The sequence below is a fragment of the Epinephelus lanceolatus genome, chromosome 7 (assembly GCF_041903045.1).
Source record: "Epinephelus lanceolatus isolate andai-2023 chromosome 7, ASM4190304v1, whole genome shotgun sequence".
In the NCBI taxonomy this organism is placed as follows: domain Eukaryota; kingdom Metazoa; phylum Chordata; class Actinopteri; order Perciformes; family Serranidae; genus Epinephelus; species Epinephelus lanceolatus.
In genome coordinates this window covers 9,476,689-9,494,940 of record NC_135740.1, presented here as the reverse complement: position 1 = coordinate 9,494,940, position 18,252 = coordinate 9,476,689, and the positions used below count along the sequence as shown (strand labels likewise).

Here is an 18,252-nt window from a genome sequence, read left to right as displayed (position 1 = left end):
AGAGGCTGTAGGCAAATTTACACACTAAATTACGCAAAGGTATTATCATATGCTAGTTAGACCTTTTGATAATGGGACTCATGGATGACAGTTACTGTTGGAGGTGCTGAAAGGATGCAGGTACTTTTCTTTCATTTAATGCGGGGCTGTTTCTCCTTTTTGAAAAGTAATTGTCAAAAGTAAAAGTAGTGGTTTCATTGCCAGAGTCTCTCCAGCTGTGCCTATTAGGAGACAGGTCTCTCCTACCACCAGTTGTATCCAAACAAATATATGGACTTGCACTGGTAGGCTTTATTGGCACATCAAGGATTGTTCTCTGCCACTGAAGGAGTCAGAGATAGAATGTTTTTGATAAATAGTAAAACCTAATGATGGACACTATCTCCTTTGAATCTCTTATTGCGGGGATTAATAATGACCCAAAAGTTTTATAAAGTTTGGTCTTACTTTTTACGTATATAAAGAAAGAAACAACAGAAGGAAAATAGTACTATTCTTTTTATAACGAATGCGGCTACCGCATTTATTTGGTATTTTATTTATACTTGTGCCCCCTTTTTTTCTTTTTTTCTCTCCTTAGTTCATCGGTTTGTCATATTTTAGTTGGTTGTTGGATTAGCTACTATGTGTGCCTAGATTTGTTTTTAGTCTGGTTTTTATTACGTGTTCTTCACTGATTTACTTTGAACAGGTTTACTGGACCCAGTAGACCCAGGGGCCCAAAGTGTCAGAGCTCTCCCCTGGCTTGCACCTGCGATATATATAATTGGAAGAGACATGTACCAATCAGGAAGAGACTCAAAATGACCATAAAGAGACACAAAACGACTTCACAGAGATGCAAATTAGCTGCAAAGAGATTTACAAAGACATTGTTAAAGAACCACAAAGGGACACAAAATGACTAAAAAGAGATACAAAGCAATTACAAAGAGACTCAAAATGACTACAAAGAGACACAAAAGAATTTAACGACTGTACCTGCTCGGTTTCAAGTGAAAAACTCATATTTGGTGTGAAAAGTCTTCACAACACATAGTGACGACTGGATTCCATTTGGCTGCTTTGGTTTTTTGGGTTCTGGTATTGGCTCACTGACAAAATGTCTTCATGGCTTCAAATGATTTAAAATATATTTCCAAGCGGCTGCCTTGAACTGTTCTGACAGTTATTCCCATAAGACACAAATGCAGCGTGAGTCCACAAAGTCAGGCTCCAGTTGATTTTCAATGAAGCAGCTCCAGAAACTCTCATGATGACATATGCAGACTGGAGCCTTTCTTCCTACTGACGACTGAACACACAAACTGAAACGTGTTCAACTCAATTCGCTGACCAGCTTCAACATCTGGCTGCCGTGCGGTTTGCTGGAAACAGCTTTCAGTTTTTACTGGCACTAAATGTAAGGGTTCTGCATTATATAATTTAAGTCAATATAATAAATAAAACTAAATACCATAGTTTGAGCACAGTTCCGTACACATTTTACTATAAGAACATATAAATTGTCGTCTAATGGCAAACCTGTCAGTTGCACTTTTTATTAAATGTATCCTAGTACTACTTACAGCTGAAAAAGTCTGGTTTTCCCACGATAACCCCTGTGATTAACCTTCATTCATGAAGGAGAGGAATCTGTTTTTGTACTAGGCAGCGTCCTGCTCCCACAGCCTGCTGAGTTGCAGGTTCAGTGCCTTGCTAATGGGCACACTTGCTGAGGAAAGGGAGAGCGCGTTACTGAAGTTCTGTGTAGTGAAAGTGAATGAGAGGGTGATGAGGCTGTGTTTCAGACATCGGTGTGTGTGTTTGTGTATGCGTTCAGTTATCAGGGGAGCACAGCATAGCTCTGCTGAGATTAAATTCCCAGAGCTTACTCTGGCTATCAGCATTACTTCAGGACACACACACACACACACACACACACACACACACACACATTAACACACAGAAGGAAAGCAGAGTGGTAGGAAAGAAAGCTGCCATCGCTACATTTTCATTCAGTGAAAATATCAACATCGACAGTATGCCCACTGCTGATATCACCACTGCTATTAATCCCCACCAAACCATCCATCTGTCTGTCCGCCTGTCCATCATCTGTCCTTATCTTCCTTCCTTTCTTTCTTTCCCTCCTTTCTTCCTTTTTTCTTTCAAAAGTGGATGTTTTACCATTATCTATCAGTAGTGCTGAAAAACTAACAGATCCAGCTGCCATCTTGTATTTATCAATGTGATATCATCAAAAACTAAATATGAGGATGAGGATCAAAACACAGATACTATTTGAATATTTATCTTTCAAAGTTGAACTCAAATTTGAATTCCTAAGTTATGATGATACTGCATCTATTGTGCATATTTGCCCATTTTTCAAAACTTCATGGAATTGAGGTCAATGCAATGCAGTTTTAAAAATGCTTGCAAATAGATGAAACACCAGCAAACTGAGGAAAGTTTTACATACATAAATACATAAATACATTTTTTTCAGCAGTACCATGAATGGCCACTGGGAAAATTTTACTGCAAGGCTTAACGGCTTTTCTGAGGGCCTGGGCCTGTGTAGAAAGTGAAGAATATGATGCATTGGAGACATGACTAATCCAAAAATTAAAAAACTAACCAGGCCTGAACGGGTTAATAATACCGGTGTGCCCTAACCAATCAGAGTGCAGGTGTGCAGCACATCATACTGAAAACATCATTCAAAATATTTCTCCAAAACAGTTTGTTTTCCCGTGAATGCATAACCCGCCCTCCTCTGGCTTACTCTGCCTCCGATTGGTTTATCCTGATATTCTTTATCTAATCCTAACCAATCAAACTAATGAAGGTAACTAGTACTAGCCAATCAGAAGAAGAGTAGGGCGGGTCATGCACTCGGCACCTTACGGGGAAAAAAAATTGCGCATTGCAGTAAATTTACACGAGTCAGTGGTAGTCAGAGGGCATGCTGCAAAACTTTGATTTCAAAAGAAGAGAAAACAAAATTTAACTTTGCCAAACATGACTTTGTTATAAGCCTGAGATGTTTACTATAGAGGCTCTGCTAACTGAAACCTGTTGAGTGAAGAAGAGAAACTCCTGAATTGGTGAGTCGCGTAACGTTAATAAAGCTAATAAGGCCAAATGAAATGCACTAGCTTCGAGTAGGCAGTTTTAAGTCAGAGGGCCTGAAGCTAACATCACATTAGCAACGCTATTAGCTGACTTCAGCAATAATGTTGCTTATCTAAAAGCATTGGTAAAGCTGTAGGGTTGACATTGAAAAGACTAACTTGTGGAGTGTTTCATTTCTCTCCTCTTTTTCTGTGGCTGGTTAAGTCACTGAAGTGTTTAATGCAGAGGCATCACCATAAATAAGTTATGTTTTGATGAATTTTTAATCTATTGGTGTAGTGAATCAGATTGAAAATGAGAGAAATTTACCTCAGCAAAATACTGCTAAATCTTACACCAAGTAGTTCAGGGCATAAAGTAATTAATGTATTATTCTCCATGGTTGTCAAAAAGTATCATAAGTTAAAGGAAGACATTTATGTTTTGTATAGAAATTCATTTTTTGAAAAATTGGAAACTGGAAAATGTCAAAATATTGCATTTTTTAAATTATGCATAGATTTGCATTTTATTTTGCTGATTTTTTGAAAATGTAATTAAAATTTGTGCTGTATTTAGATGAAAACCTGACAATTGTCAGTCTGAAACTAGCACAGCCCTAGCACATCAGAAAACTTAGATATCCTCTTTGTGGTCATTTCAGTTTTGCCAACTAAGTACCTAAGTCAAAACAAACACAGAAAATATACAGTAAACTGATTTCTTGGCGACAAATGAAGTGTGAATGTCAATGGTTTGGTTTAGTTGAAAAAAGCTCTGAAACAATCCAAGCGGCAACAAGGACTCTGCTAGGAGAACTAAAATCCCTTGTTATGTGAACAATAAATTTCAGTTAAATCAACAATACCCCCAAAAAATATATAACATAAGGATAATGTCAGGGTGGTGGAGTGAGTTGCAGCAAGTAGGGTTAGCATGAACAGATGAGTGGAGAAATGATGAGTTACAAGTTGTAGTAGCCACCTGTGCACTTGCATGGATATGATTGAAAGGTACTGGACTATTCATTGATGTGTAAAAAGGCAGAGCGGCAGTTTAACCTGTGTGTGACAGGTAGTGTCGTACTCTGTTCATGACGCATGCTGGGAAATAAATCCTGGATGTGTTAATTACCTCATCTGACCTGATTCCCTCTGTGTGAACGTCTAGTGCGTGACAGACAAAGACGGAGACAGTGATCTGTGGCATGGGACTGCAGCACTGTGTGTGTGTGTGTGTGTGTGTGTGTGTGTGTGTGTGTGTGTACTGTACATGTGTGTGTTTGTCGTAGTGACAGCTCTGTCAGTTATCTTTTTGCACTGACAGACAATGCACATGTCAACCAGCAGTCCCAGCACACACAATGATCACGTCTACGCATACTGCTGTAACACACATGCACACACACAAACACCTAACCTGTCAATCATTTTGTCTGGTATTCCCACCGCTCCTTTTGCTCCTCCTTTCCTCTCATTCTACCTTCCTCTCCCCATCCCTCCACTCTGTCTTTCATCATTCTGTTATTTTTCTTTCCTTTTTAAGAGACTGTCTGTTGCCCTGAAACTGGGTCTTTTTTTTTCTCCCGTGGGTCTCCGTGAACCCCCCACTCGCCCCCCCGCCCCCCCCCACCCCCCCCTCTTTCCTCTCATTGCCTCTCCGCTCTTTCTCCCTCCCACTCACATCTTGCTGACAGACTAAATGTTGAAGGCAAGGTCTGCTGGAGAAATAGAGAAAGTCTCTTTTAATTGTGTTGATCGCTAATTAGCCGGCCTGTCTCATCTCTCAGCGGTGGATGTGGTAAAACAGGATGCCCTTTGTGGGGTCAGCAGGCCACAGCCTTGTGCGTAACTCGTACTCACACACACACACACACACACACACACACACACACACACACGTAATGCACACACATTACTTTGTACTTCTGAGATTCGAATTTGGCTGCCAGCTTGTAGATTTCTCAGTGGAGGCTGGTGACTGAAAAAGTTTAGGAGGGCAGGGTGAATCGTTAACTGTGCAGTGAAAGGGGGTTTTCGCTAAAAACACTTGATTACATAAGAAAAATGTTCTAAAAACCTGGCGTTCACCACCCTCTCTAATCCCTACAGACCACTCTCCAGTCATTCGTAGCATTGTTTACTGTCAGCTGTCTCATATTTTAAATGCCACAAGAAACAATCTTGAATCATACCCAGGAGCAATAATTCAGGCTTTGAAGACAGAAAAGCATAGTTGATAGCAGTAGTGTAGGAATGCTGAAAGATTAAAAGCAAATTTTATTGGGATCCGTCCAATGACACTGTGACAGGACATAAATGCTTCTGTCCTTTGCAGTATGGTGTGGTTCACTGGGTACAGCATGTCATAAACACTGCTTGGATTAGGACTTCAGTTCCCACTGGGCCCACCTACGTTAAAAATGAATGCACTCATGAATGAAAGTACCCAGCTAATGGCATATGTTACATCATATTGACCTTATTATAAATAGAAAAACTGTAAGAGGGTAGCCTTTTTGAGCCCTGGCTAATATTGTAGGAACAGACAATTTACTGCTGCGTTAAACAGCATGAACAATAAAGTGTGTGTTGGTTCCCCTCATAGCATGTATATAAAGATGCTTGGTCATGATTTCAGGCAGTGAATTTCCTTATGCACTGGTGGACTGGTTTTGGCCTCATTCATTGTGAATGCGTTTCACTAGTATAACGCAGGCTGTAGAAAGGAATAGTTAAACATTTGTGGAAATTTGTTTTTTTTTTTATTTGTTGTTTCTTTTTGAGAGTTACATAAGAAGATCAATACCACCTTCATGTCTTTGTGCTAACCCGGAGCCAGGATATGATAAAATTAGCATGAGGCTTGGAAGCAGGGAAACAACCCAACAGTTGTGTAGAAACAACAAATTGTGGTTCAAAGGGTAACTCCAGTATTTTTCAACCTGGACCCTATTTTCCATGTTTTTGTGTCTGAGTGACTCGAAGGAACAACAGTTTTTTAAAACTGATTCAGTGTTAAGTGAGAGTACAAAGGCCAGTAGAGGCAAAACAGGCTACAGTGTAGACTAATCACTCAGAGCAGGTGAGCTCCTTCGAGGCTTAGATTGTTAATAAGTGTCTCACAACATTATGCAGTCCCTCCAAGATTTTGTGGACTGTTTTTGGGATTATTGTGACCAGAAATGCCCGATTTCACAGCAACTATTCTACAAAGTTCTGGGGGGCAACTGAAAATGGCAAAAATAGTTGTCATGCTATCATGGATTTCGCACAGAATTAGAATCTATTTGTGATCGCTGACAAACAGCTGTTGCTGTTAAACGCAGAGCTGAAGGACAGTCTCTGTGATGTAATCTCATCTCTACTTGTCATACTTCTACCCGTTATATATTGTAAAATTAATTAGTGGTTAAGTTGTGGTGACTGGTCAAATTGCAAGGTTGTGCAGTAATTTTTGTGATTGCAATATTGCAACATCCTGGAGGGACTGGATTTTGTGTCTACATTCCTGTAGGGTCCTGTCTGTAGGCTACTGTTGTAAGACACTTGTAATAATAATCTGAGCCTGTCAGTGGCAATAACAGGCACCTTTCATGGATGTAAACTGACAGGGCGCACCTGCCCCCAAGTAGTTACATTGTAGCCTCTTTCCCAGCTGCTTGCTGCAGCCCTCTGTCTCAAAGCTGGATTAATTTAAAAAAATGTTGTTGAAATTTCATATTTAGGGGTTAGCTACATGCTGTAACTTTTTCTTGTCGGGTATAGTGATGTGCTGGGTGGATGGACATACTTGCTTTTAAAGAAATAAGATAGTTACATGATCCCCATAACTCCACTCAAATCCCCAACTTGTTTAAATTTCTGCTTGTGTATAGAAATGAGATTTGATATTTGATATTTAGGAATACTTTTTAACTTTACTTTAGACAGCCAAGCTAGCTGTTTCACCCTCCAGTCTTTATGCCAAGCTAAGCTAAATGTCTCCTGGCTCCAGCGCCATGCTGAACCCACAGACATGAGAGTGTGATATTGATCCTGTGTGTGGACAATTAGTTTTTCCCCACTATTCCTTCACATCTTAAAGACACACCAGACCTTTTGCAGCAAATAGGAAGAGTAACTTTAAATGAAACAACCTTTGCACTATTCCTCATGAATTTCGAAATATATTAACCTTGGCTGATCTTGTTCCGACAAACAAAACTCAAAACTATTTTGTGTTTGAATCAAACTGTCTCCTGCAGATACAGATACAAGGCACAGCCGAGCTACGGGCAATTGCTTTTTTGAAACTTCTGGGTGACATAAGGGTCAGTAGTAGCATGGGATGAGCACTTTATGGGAGTTTGAAGATCAAGCAGCCTTTACAAGTCAAATTTAAGACTGCTGGAGTTCATTCAAAAGTCTAGAGTAAAAATAACTACTTAAAGTCAGCGCTGAGCTGATTCAAAGAGACAGAAAACATTCCATATATTCTGTGAAACTGTCAGTGCAAACACTTAGGTCACCGTTTGTGTGTTTAATAGAGAAGGGATTATCAGGATATTAGTTTCAGTGGAAGACAGCATGTGTTGGAAGTGAGGTAAATGGAAACCGAATCATATCCAGAGACATGTCAGAGAGCCAGGTTTGATAAGTAGTCTATGTCTAAATATTATTAGTAATGTTAAACAAACCATTCAGCTATATAAATCAAGTTGTATATTTTTACCTACATTGCTTATCTTCTGTTGGATTCTCCTTTTCTTGCTGTCACTTTGATACTTTAACCAGGATTCAGTGTTTCTCTCATTTGTCTTTCTCCCTTGCTTATGTGTTATGTGGAATTTGAGTCATTTTCAGACATGATTCACCCTGTTATTTCCCTTAACCAGCTACCCAGCTACTCTAATCACACAGCAGGAGAAGAATTTCAGCCAATGCTCTTTGTAGATCCAAAAAATTACTTGTTAGCAGTACTCATTAAAAACCAGTGGGTCTTATTGGTGGCAGGCAATGTGTCGGCCTCAGCGGGAGATGCTAACAAGCTTGTCTCTTTGTGTCCTTGCAGTCATCTGGAGTCGGATCGCAGCGCCCTGAAGAGGAGGGAGTGGGAGAGGAGGAACCAGGAGGTCCAACAGGATGAAGATCTGTTCTCAACTGGATTCAACTTGTTTGGAGAACCATATAAAGTAAGAATGATAATGAGTAGTTAATAAGTAGATAATTAGAGAGTTTGACGATAAGATTTATACCACTCTTTTGTCTGTGTGTGAAGTGAGCTGAGAGGTCATTATCATAGAGACAGGAAGTAAGATAAGGAATATTTACAGCATGTAACTCAACCTAAAAGAACATGTTCATTATTCAGCTGTAGAGGTGTTGGTTGGCATATTTTGTAACTTTGGAGAGAGCCATGTGAACGTTAGCCGTTTTAGCTGTTTGCCCTTGCTTCCATCTACAGCCCCATTTGGACAGGATGTATTGCGCTAGTGGAGGTGGGGTGATTTTAACCTTACAAGTATGTGGGTAATTTTTTCAGGGGACTGCCCATTTTTCCAAAACCCCAATAATCTGAAAATGTCCCAGTGGACTGAAAGCCTTTTTGTTCAACAGTCTACTAACCTGAAAACAAACATCCATTGCTCCAAAGGCCCATTGTTTTGAAAATACACAATCTCCCAAACAAGCGCACACTAATTATTATGCAGACAGATGACATTTTTTTTTCCTACCATGGTGAAGGCATGGCCTGCCCTAGTCTTGCTATTACCATAGACTGTACAAAATAATGGACTTGTGTCATCTTGTTTTTTTTTTTTTGTTTTTTTTTTTTTAAGGGCCAGTGTGTAAAATGGGTTGAAAACAGTGACATCAGTGGTCAAATTCTAGATTGCAGGGCTCACTCGCTCATCCCGTCGGGTAAATGACGGTGGCCTCATAGGGATAAAAAGCCTTGCGCACGACTTTTTCAGGAGTAGGTCTATCTAGCGACGAGGTGAATGTTTATTTAGAAATCTAAACCATGTTACGATATTGTAATGAATCCCTCACAAGCAGGAGACCAGAGGAGTGTTCGGGAAAAAGGCCCGTTTATTTGAGCACTCCAGAAACTCCGGTAACACTCCACTCCGTCCCAAACTCTGACTCTTCTAGCGTAACAGACACACTTCATAACACATACTCGTTTACCGTACTAAGTGGGGACCCCCCTCCCCTCTCTGCTCCGCTAATCTCCAGCCTGCACACTGACTGACAGCGTAGCCGGTAAACAGAGCTCAGCTGTTTATTTAGCCTAGCAATATCTCCGGACTATAGCAGCTGCAATGGACGACTTTGAACGCGATTTTAAAGAGTTTCTTGTAGCGGACACAGACCCAGAGCCATACCTGTTTGAGCCGGAGCATACAGATGAGGAACTCCATGTGTTTGATGCTGAGCGGGTGAGAAGAGAGGCTGAATGCACAGAATGGGATTCGGTGCTACTGCTGCCATCGTTGGGGAGATATATCATCAGGAGGAAAAGCGCCGCAGAGAGTGCATCACAAGGAGTGAAGCTTCTTTTCCTCGCAGATGACGGTTCGGGTTCATTCTCTCCTGTTGCGTGGTAAGTGTGGTCCATTCGCAAACTTTATAACTAAAAAAACTTTTTACTACTCTCTATCGACGAACTACTAACACTCTCTGCTGTTTCCTCCTCTTTCTTCCTTCCTTCCGCTGTCTTCGTTTGTTCATTTATACACGCGAAACGCGTTCTCTGGCTGGCTGGATTGTCCGCTCGGTCTGCCGTACGTACATGGCGGCGCAAGATGGCGACCTCTCTAAAGCAAGGCCCTTGCTATATATATATATATAAAAGCATAATTATAAGGCTACGAAAACCAAACGAATTTTATTTTACCTGGGTGTAAGCATGTTTATTTCTGCTTCAAATTTGGGCATTTTAACATGAGGGTGTATGGGGATCGACTGGCCTCTGGAGCCAGCCTCAAGTGGCCATTTCAGGAACTGCATTTCTTGGCTCATTTTTCATCCCTGGAGCTTGTTGCCTGGCTAATATCCTTGTGTTGGTTGGGTTGGTTTGGTTTTGGCATGAGGAGTGAAACTGGTGAGTTTTACGGTAAGAATATCAGGGTAAGTCAATGAGAGGCAGAGTAGATAGAGCGAGTCATGATTTCGCCATCGTAGGAAAAAAATATAGCGGCAGGACTGATTGACTGGAGGTCATGAATCTTTTTAACTGCAGGGAGAGTGTGTATTTTCAGAGCAATGGGTGTTTGTTTCAGGAATAATGGGATGACAAATGGGCTTTCAGTTGAACTGGACAGTTTTTGACAATTGAGGTTTCGAAATAATGGGTCATCGAAACAAAGGCATGCCACCCATTTTTTTTTTACCCCCACTTCAGTAATAATTACAGCCACATTTACCCACTGTTTTTCGTTTAACTCTCAGGTCCTTCTGTAATTTAAATCCTGTCTGAGATGACAACTTTTTATTTTAAAGTGGATCTCTGTAGTTTTTTTTCTACTGCTTGTTTTGACTGTGTGACATGTGTGAAATTTGACTTTTGTGTGGAAATGGAGTAAGTAAAACCTGTTTTTGCTAGTCTGATAAGTTGAAACATGCTAACACCAACTAGGGTTGTCAAAAGTATCAGTACTCTGAAAAGTATCGATACTCAAACGCTGTATCCGGATACAATACTAATTTACAAAAGTATCGATACTAACAGTGCACGCCACCTCAGCGCCTGTCGGGTGCGCACGACGGGTCCGACGGACACGCGCTGTGCAGGCAGCGTCTGGCAGGCACAGAGTCCTCGCTGCAACCCGGCTTGTTGTCGTCGCTGTGCATGTGAACACAGCACGCTGCAGACGGCAGGTACAGCCCCTCCCCTCACTAGCAGCTGAGCAGCTGGTGTCGCCAGCATCAAAATAAAATATAACTTCTAACGTTAATGTGGGAGCTAAGCAGAAAACTTTATCAGTCATGCCCGTCTGTAACATTAATAGACAATGTTTGTTTAACAGGACAACACAATTATGTGTGTCTGAAAAGTTATGTTAACTGTAAAGTCACAGATTGAAGCTGAAAAAACGTTTGGTTTCTCCCGTAACCCCTGGTTCTCTGATGACATAGTGAGGTAGAAACAGGAGCATCCTGAGCCTAAACTACCAACTCTATTTGATCAGCAACGAAAATATGGTGCCAATTCACCAGAAGCACAGAAAATAAACAGGGCTGTAGATTAATACATTTGTATGGACAGATCTTGTTTCTGGTTGTTATTTATTTTGGGGGGATTTTTTGTTGTTATCATTGATGTTACTGTTCTGATCTTTATTTAAAAAATTACATGCCTCTTAATTTTTTGCTGCTGTATTGAAAATGGTATCGAGTATTGAATATTTTCCTGGGTATCGATATCGAGTTTGAAATTTTAGTATCGTGACAACCCTAACACCAACACATTGACATAATTGGGAACCAATATGTCAACAGAAAATTTAAAGCCACCAGGAGAGGTAGACCCCATAAAAGCTTGTCAGATGGGTTACAGGAAGGTACTGGTATTCCCTAAAGAGCCTTTTTTTTTAACATTTGGCTCCATTAAAGGTGTGCCAAATAAGCTATAAAAAGTTACACTTTGCAGTGTACCCATGGATATACAGACAGCTATCATTTAATTACTCGGTGTTGACCTGATATGAAATAGAACTCAAAAACACAGTGATTCTCTGCCAAGTTCTGCAGTTTTAAGGAGATTTTTAAGATTTCTAAGCAAATTTATTGAAGTTCATTTGTGATGAACATCTTAGATAATGATATCCTCAGGTAGTGTTAAGGCCCAAACATACTCGGGCGGAACATACGCGGGGCAGACTCCGCGGAGGTCTGCCCGGACTAAAAGCGGACGTCCGCAAGCCCTGTGTGCGCAAAGCTCAGATTTTATGACCATGCGGACTCTGCTCCACGCAGCAGTGTCACACAAAAGACTGCTCGGCATGCATTTTTCACATCGCGGGGATTTTTCACGGACATTTTTACAGGAAACTACAATGCCGAAGTGCGCTCGACTACGGAAGCCTGAATGACTGCAGACATTCCTCGCAGAGTCCGCTCCGCTTATAGTATGCCCAAGTCTGTGAGCACCTTTAGTCACACCAGATGATATCATTATTGGTTTCGCCTCTGTGTGTTTTGACTGAGTCATGACTCTGAGAAGGAGGACAACTTTTGACTCAGAATTCATGTCGGTGTCTTGCCTCACGTCTCTTTGAGGCTTCTGGCTTTGTCCTGCTGAATGTCCATTACAGTATAGATCCTGTAATTGTATTATGTTTGAAATGCTGTCTGGAACAATGAGTTAAATTACAGAGGAGCATGGCAAATATTTCAATCCTCACCTTCCTCTGAAATGTTAATCCTGTCTGAATGGGGCTTAAGATAGTTTATGTGCCTTTCAGCTCTGCACATAACAACATAATTGTCTTTTCATCAAACTTATAAAGCAAGTTAATAATAATATTTCCAAGAAGACTATTTCAAAACTTTGAATCCGAAAAATAATTATTTTCAAAAGTCAAGCAAACAGTGACTGTCTATCAGTTTGGAGTTACGGACAAAGCGATCCTGTATGATAACATCACACACAGCACACATTCGTCTTTACAACCTGGCTGAGCTGTGATCGCTACACAGAGTGCTGCTTTCTCCACTCAGAGTGCTCTCCCGTTGCTGTTTAGGAGACAGTTTTATATTTCGCTGTTAGGTTTTGATTGATCTCCACGGGAGGAAAATGGACATACCTGACACCAGAATTTCATTTGGGGAAATGGAGTAAATTTACGACATCTTAATCAGCGAGGACGGGCCACTCTCCTCTAAAGCAGCCCCGCTTTGTGATTTAGGTTCACATGAAACAATTTTGCCTTGTGCAAGCTATCAATTGAAAGGAATTGTTATTGCTTACCAGCAATTGTCCAAACATTTATTTTGTAACATAATGCACTTTAATGCTGTTTTTGTGGATGATAAAGCTGATGACAGCCTGTGGATCATCACAAGCTATTGCTCTCCCCCTGAGGCCAATAGTGTAATATCCTCGAGCATAAGGTTGTGCTCTGTTCTGCTCTAAGGTACTTGAGACGCCATCACTTTGTTTCTTCTTTAGCTGAAAGGGAACCAGCCATGCATGAAGTCCATGGCCACTCTCCTGCCCCGGTGTTTAAAATTGATTTTGGTTTGTTAACTCTCATTTGCTACCGCCAGGCACTTCAACACTTGGTTATGCCGCCAAGTGTATCGACCTTGGGACAGACTGGCTTTGAATCTTGACAGAATGTGTTTAACTGCTGCTGGTGTCTGAACGCAGAGGACATGGCAGCTTCGCGCTGAGACGTTGCTCGAGGTTCAGCAGCACATGAGAGGTTGTTCTCATAATGAATCTAATCCTAGGTGCCTCCATACTCCAACTAATTGTTTCCAACTAATTAATGGTGCTGAGGTCAGGTCAAGATGTGTGTGTGTGTGTGTGTGTGTGTGTGTGTGTGTGTGTGAGGGGAGAGCAAGGATGAATGGGCTGTGTAAACTGAGATATTTCAGACAGACTGCTGCTATTTGGTTTACTCTTGAGTGAATGATGCATTTTAGTGTCTGTTTTAAGGGGTTTAAATTACTACAGTGATTGGAGCCAAAATGAAAAGATTTTTTGTTCCCTTGTTTTCCATTTATTTTAGCATTTTACAAGTACTTGAAGAGCTAATACAGTGTGTGCTTCATCAGTTTTTCCCCCCAAAATGTTTTAAAATGTGCTCCTAAATCAAAACCTTTAATATATATAATCTGTAAATTCTTAAAATTTTGTCAGTGTGATAAGATCAAAAGCGCCAGAACAAGTGAGTATCAGGCAAAATTCACCTTGTTGACTGCCATTGCCAAATTGGCAAATAAGATGACATTCATCTATGGCAGTGGTCTATGTTTTTCTGTTGTGTTGCTTAAATTTTGCGCTGGAAAGCAGAGCTCCAGACTAATGACGTCCCATCCTTCCGGGGACAATAGGACATTGATTTGGGACAAAGAGAGATCTTATGTTGAGTCACATTATGGTGCGCTCAGTAAGAATGAGGATTGGGTGGGGGTAAATTACAAAGTTACGATGATGTGTTCAAATGTAATCTTGTAAAATGTGGTTTTTGGCAAGAAACATGAATAAATTCGTCTGTTTAAAAAAGAAATCTGTTGATGTTTTCACAGTAATATAAAATAGATATTAGAGAGGGAATTAAGATATATTACATATTGTAAAAAGGCTTTTGAAGCAGTTTTTTTTAGAGGTCTTTCATGTGAAAGAAGGTTTTATTAGAGGTTGTTTACTAAATTTGTATGATTGACTTTGTGCTTGTTCAAATGCAGTGTAATGAAGAACAAAATGACCTTAAAACTGCTAAGCTATTTTTTTATTATGAATATTTCTTTGTTTCACTGGCACAAAAGGAGAAAATAAGAAAATAAGAAAATCACAACAAAACCTCATCAGTATCGGTTGTTGGCCAAATTGTTGTTTTAAATATTGCCATTGGTATCAGCCCTGAATTTCACTATCAGTACATCCCTAGTTTTAAACCCCACTTTTTTTTTTAATTTTTTTTATTTTTTAACAAAATATGGCTGCGGAATGCTTCAAGGTGGAATCTAAATAATAGTTTTGGCTTAAATAGGCTTAACTGAACAAGCCTGAAAATCTGACCAAGCTTTCTTTAAAATGCTGACCTTAAGTACTTCACATTTTTTGATGCTACACATATTTTGGTAGGTAAAAATAATATTGTTGTTCAAGGATAATCTAAAACTTATCTTATACTAAAACCTCATTTCATATTGCTACATATAGACACTAAACCTGGTGAAACATTGCTATATTACCTTATAAAACTGATATGGTCAACACATTAGCACACTGGCCTATGTACACATCCAGCAGCACTATGAAGCACTATTAACATTTATTTGGAGTGGTGCTTCTGGCCACGTGATGAATATAAGCCAATGTTTACTCTTATGGTGGCCAGACTTAAATTTTTATTGGAATGACAAGCAGGTTGATGATATTTTAAATGTCTAAGAATGTCAGAATTTCATGTTGTGTGGATATTATCCTCATGACATTTCGCAGACGTTTTCTTCTCTGTACCTTAGAGCTAAATGTCATTCTACGTCAAGATGACATTGGCAAGCCTTTGGATTTTGGTTACTTAACAACACAACTTAAAACCAACAAAATGTGATGGTCAAATGTCATATTGACGTTGGCATTAGACGTTGTCGTGATATTGAACTGGTCACAAACTAAATTCAACCAAATATCAACATCTAACAATGTTGGTGGCCAGCTGGGAATGTTTGCTGGGTAGCCTACAGTTGGTTTATGACAGCTTTTTCACAGAAAACAGCTGCCTGCATCTGGAATTTACATGAGACCTGCTAGACTTAACCAAAACAAGAAGGCCATAAAACCAAAATAAGGAACTGAAAAATACTTTAACACCCTCATATTACAAATTGTATTTGGAGCCATTTTTATGCTTAGAATATTGATGGTAGCACTTTTAACATAGAGTTTATTATAAGTTAGTAAAGATGCAATATAATCCAAGATCACTGATAGTAAGTGCATGCTCAGTACTTCCAAAAATGCCAAAATCAATTTAAAAAAAAGCTGAAGAATTTGACTAAGACCAGACTAAAGTATGCAATGATACATCTTATAAGTGACTGGCCTAAAGGGGTGACTGCATCATTCACAGGGGACAACATGTTTACGTGTTTCATATTCCAACTAATCTTTTTCCTCCATATACTCCCCTAGTTTATCTCTCACTGCTGCTAAACTTGAAAAACGGCTTTGGCACACCTTGCTACTTTCTTCTCCTGATTTATTTGCTGCACTTACAATTTCATCTTTTTTCTGAGTGTGTTGCTTTACTTGATACAATTCAGTGGATTTACCAAGGCCTCTTCGACCTCACTGTACTTTCTCTGTGTCTAAGTGCTGACTGAACTTACTGAACTGCTCCTTTAGAGATCTATATCAGCCCTTTTTCATTATCACACAGGATTTATAGAACTTTTATCATTCCCGGTCTCTCTCTTGTTCATTTTTTTTTCCTACCATCAGTCTCTCTCTGTACCTGTATATCTATCGTGTGTCCGTCACTCTAGTTCTCTCTCTCTCTCTCTCTCTCTCTCTCTCTCCCTCTCTCCGTCTGTCTCTCTCTCTCTCTCTCTCTCTCTCTCTCGGTCTCTCTCTCTCTCGGTCTCTCTCTCTCTCTCTCTCTCTCTCTCTCTCTCTCTCTCACCAGTATTCATTCTCTCTGTCAGCTATTAGCTAATCCCTCTTCTAATCCTGTTAAAGAGCGTTATGCTGTTAGCAGCTATTTGGGATGATCTATTCACACACACTCACACACACATACACACACATAGGTATTCATCCTCTCCTTCTCTTCTGTTTTCCATTTTGCCTCTCTGTAAATGTGTTTTCTGTTCCTCTTCAGCCACCAGATCTTTTATTCATGAGCCTGAGATGGAGAAGAGATGAGCTAATTTATTCACAGCTAACTTTGGCTTGCCACGGTGTGTAGTGTTTGTGCGTGTGTGTGTGTATACACACACAGAAATTACATCTGTTAAGATTATTTGAAAGCAATTCTCTCCTTTCTTGTATGAATCTTTTGTAAATAAGGCTTGATTCTTTGCCCTGTTTGATTTTTTTTGGTATTTTCATGGTTTTGCTGCTTTATTAGAGTGTAAAACTGAAGGATACAGTGAGGCGAAGAAAGACACGTTGGAAGAGATGAATCTCGCTTTCAGTCACATAGATTTGAGTTGAGTGTTTTTTGTGGCCTACAGAACCACAGGGAACTGTGATCTTAGACTCAGGACTGTTATCCAGGGTTCACCTATGATTTTTTTTTATCGTTGCAGAGATATTCTTTCATTCTGTGTTTCGAGTCCTCTGTAAATCTGCAGTGTCCTTAATTGAAAAAATTAAAATTCCAACACGAATTACATACCATATGTCATCAAACACAGAGGTGAAAAAGGCGCATTCCCTATAAACAAAAGTAGGTAGGCGGCATTTTGCCGCACTCCCCAATTTTGTATTTATACTGCCAATGCTGAAAAAAAAACTGATTGGGCTTTCCTGCAAATTTGCACAATTCCTATTTAAAAAGGGTTAGTAAATCAAGAAATAATTGTGGTCCTGGTGGTTGTGCAACTTGTACTACTAACCAAATAACCTATTTCAGTTTCATCTGCAGTGGTGCTCCCAGACATTTATTTTGTAAGGTTGGCCAGATGGGGCCACTGAACATCTTGGGGTGGCAAGCCAAAACCTGAAAAAAGAAATTCTTTGTACTTCTAAAGGCATTAAAAGTACAAAAAGTTGAATACAAGCTTAAAGTTCTGTGAGAGTATAACATTTATGTCATCTGTAGTATGGTGAAGTAGTAGTTAATCAAAAAGCATACCTAAGTGTAACTTATGTAACTTTGTGACCTGTTCAAAATACAAATTAAATCTGTACAAAAAAGTATGAAGAGTAATTTCAATTTGGAGTAGAGTTTCAGTTCACTGCAACTATTGAAAATTGGAAGAAACTTTGGGTTTTTTTTCGTTGTCCAGTGCCCTCCAATGAACCCCTGTTACCATCTGGGGGCTTTTATTTTGAAAATCCAGCCTTGACCAATGCTCCTGGGTAAGGTCTTGTCACCATCTGGGAGCTTTTATTTTTGAAATCCACCATAGTCCAGACGTGCCTAGGTCAACTGCTGTTACCATCTGGGGGCTTTTATTTTGAAAATCCAGCCAGCACCAGAGTCACCACTGTGAGCTCCTATTACCTGGTTGGTGCATTGTCTGGAGACACTAAGAGCTAATTTTGTCGCCCTCCACCCCACCCGCTGGCTCCCCCTTGGGGTGCCACTGTTCAGCTGGTTGATAGATTACCATCAAATCAATTTGATAATGAAAAAAAGGCATCAAAATATAGCAATTATTATCAAATTATGTTTACATTACCCTCCAGTAGAGCAAATACAAGGGTGGGGCTACACTCATTTTTTAGGCAGTGAAGTGTCTAACACACACATACAAACCCACA

The 18,252-nt window shown here is 40.0% G+C and overlaps 1 protein-coding gene across 3 annotated transcripts in view; it reads left to right on the top strand.

Moving 5' to 3' along the window:
- The window catches only part of aff2 (AF4/FMR2 family, member 2), a 225,837-nt gene that overhangs the window by 55,190 nt on the left and 152,395 nt on the right, over positions 1-18,252 (top strand). For all 3 annotated transcript variants that reach the window (XM_078169186.1, XM_078169185.1, XM_078169184.1), the window contains exon 2: positions 8,152-8,272. In XM_078169186.1, coding sequence (XP_078025312.1) covers positions 8,152-8,272 — 121 coding nt within the window. The remainder of the gene's footprint in view (positions 1-8,151; positions 8,273-18,252) is intronic.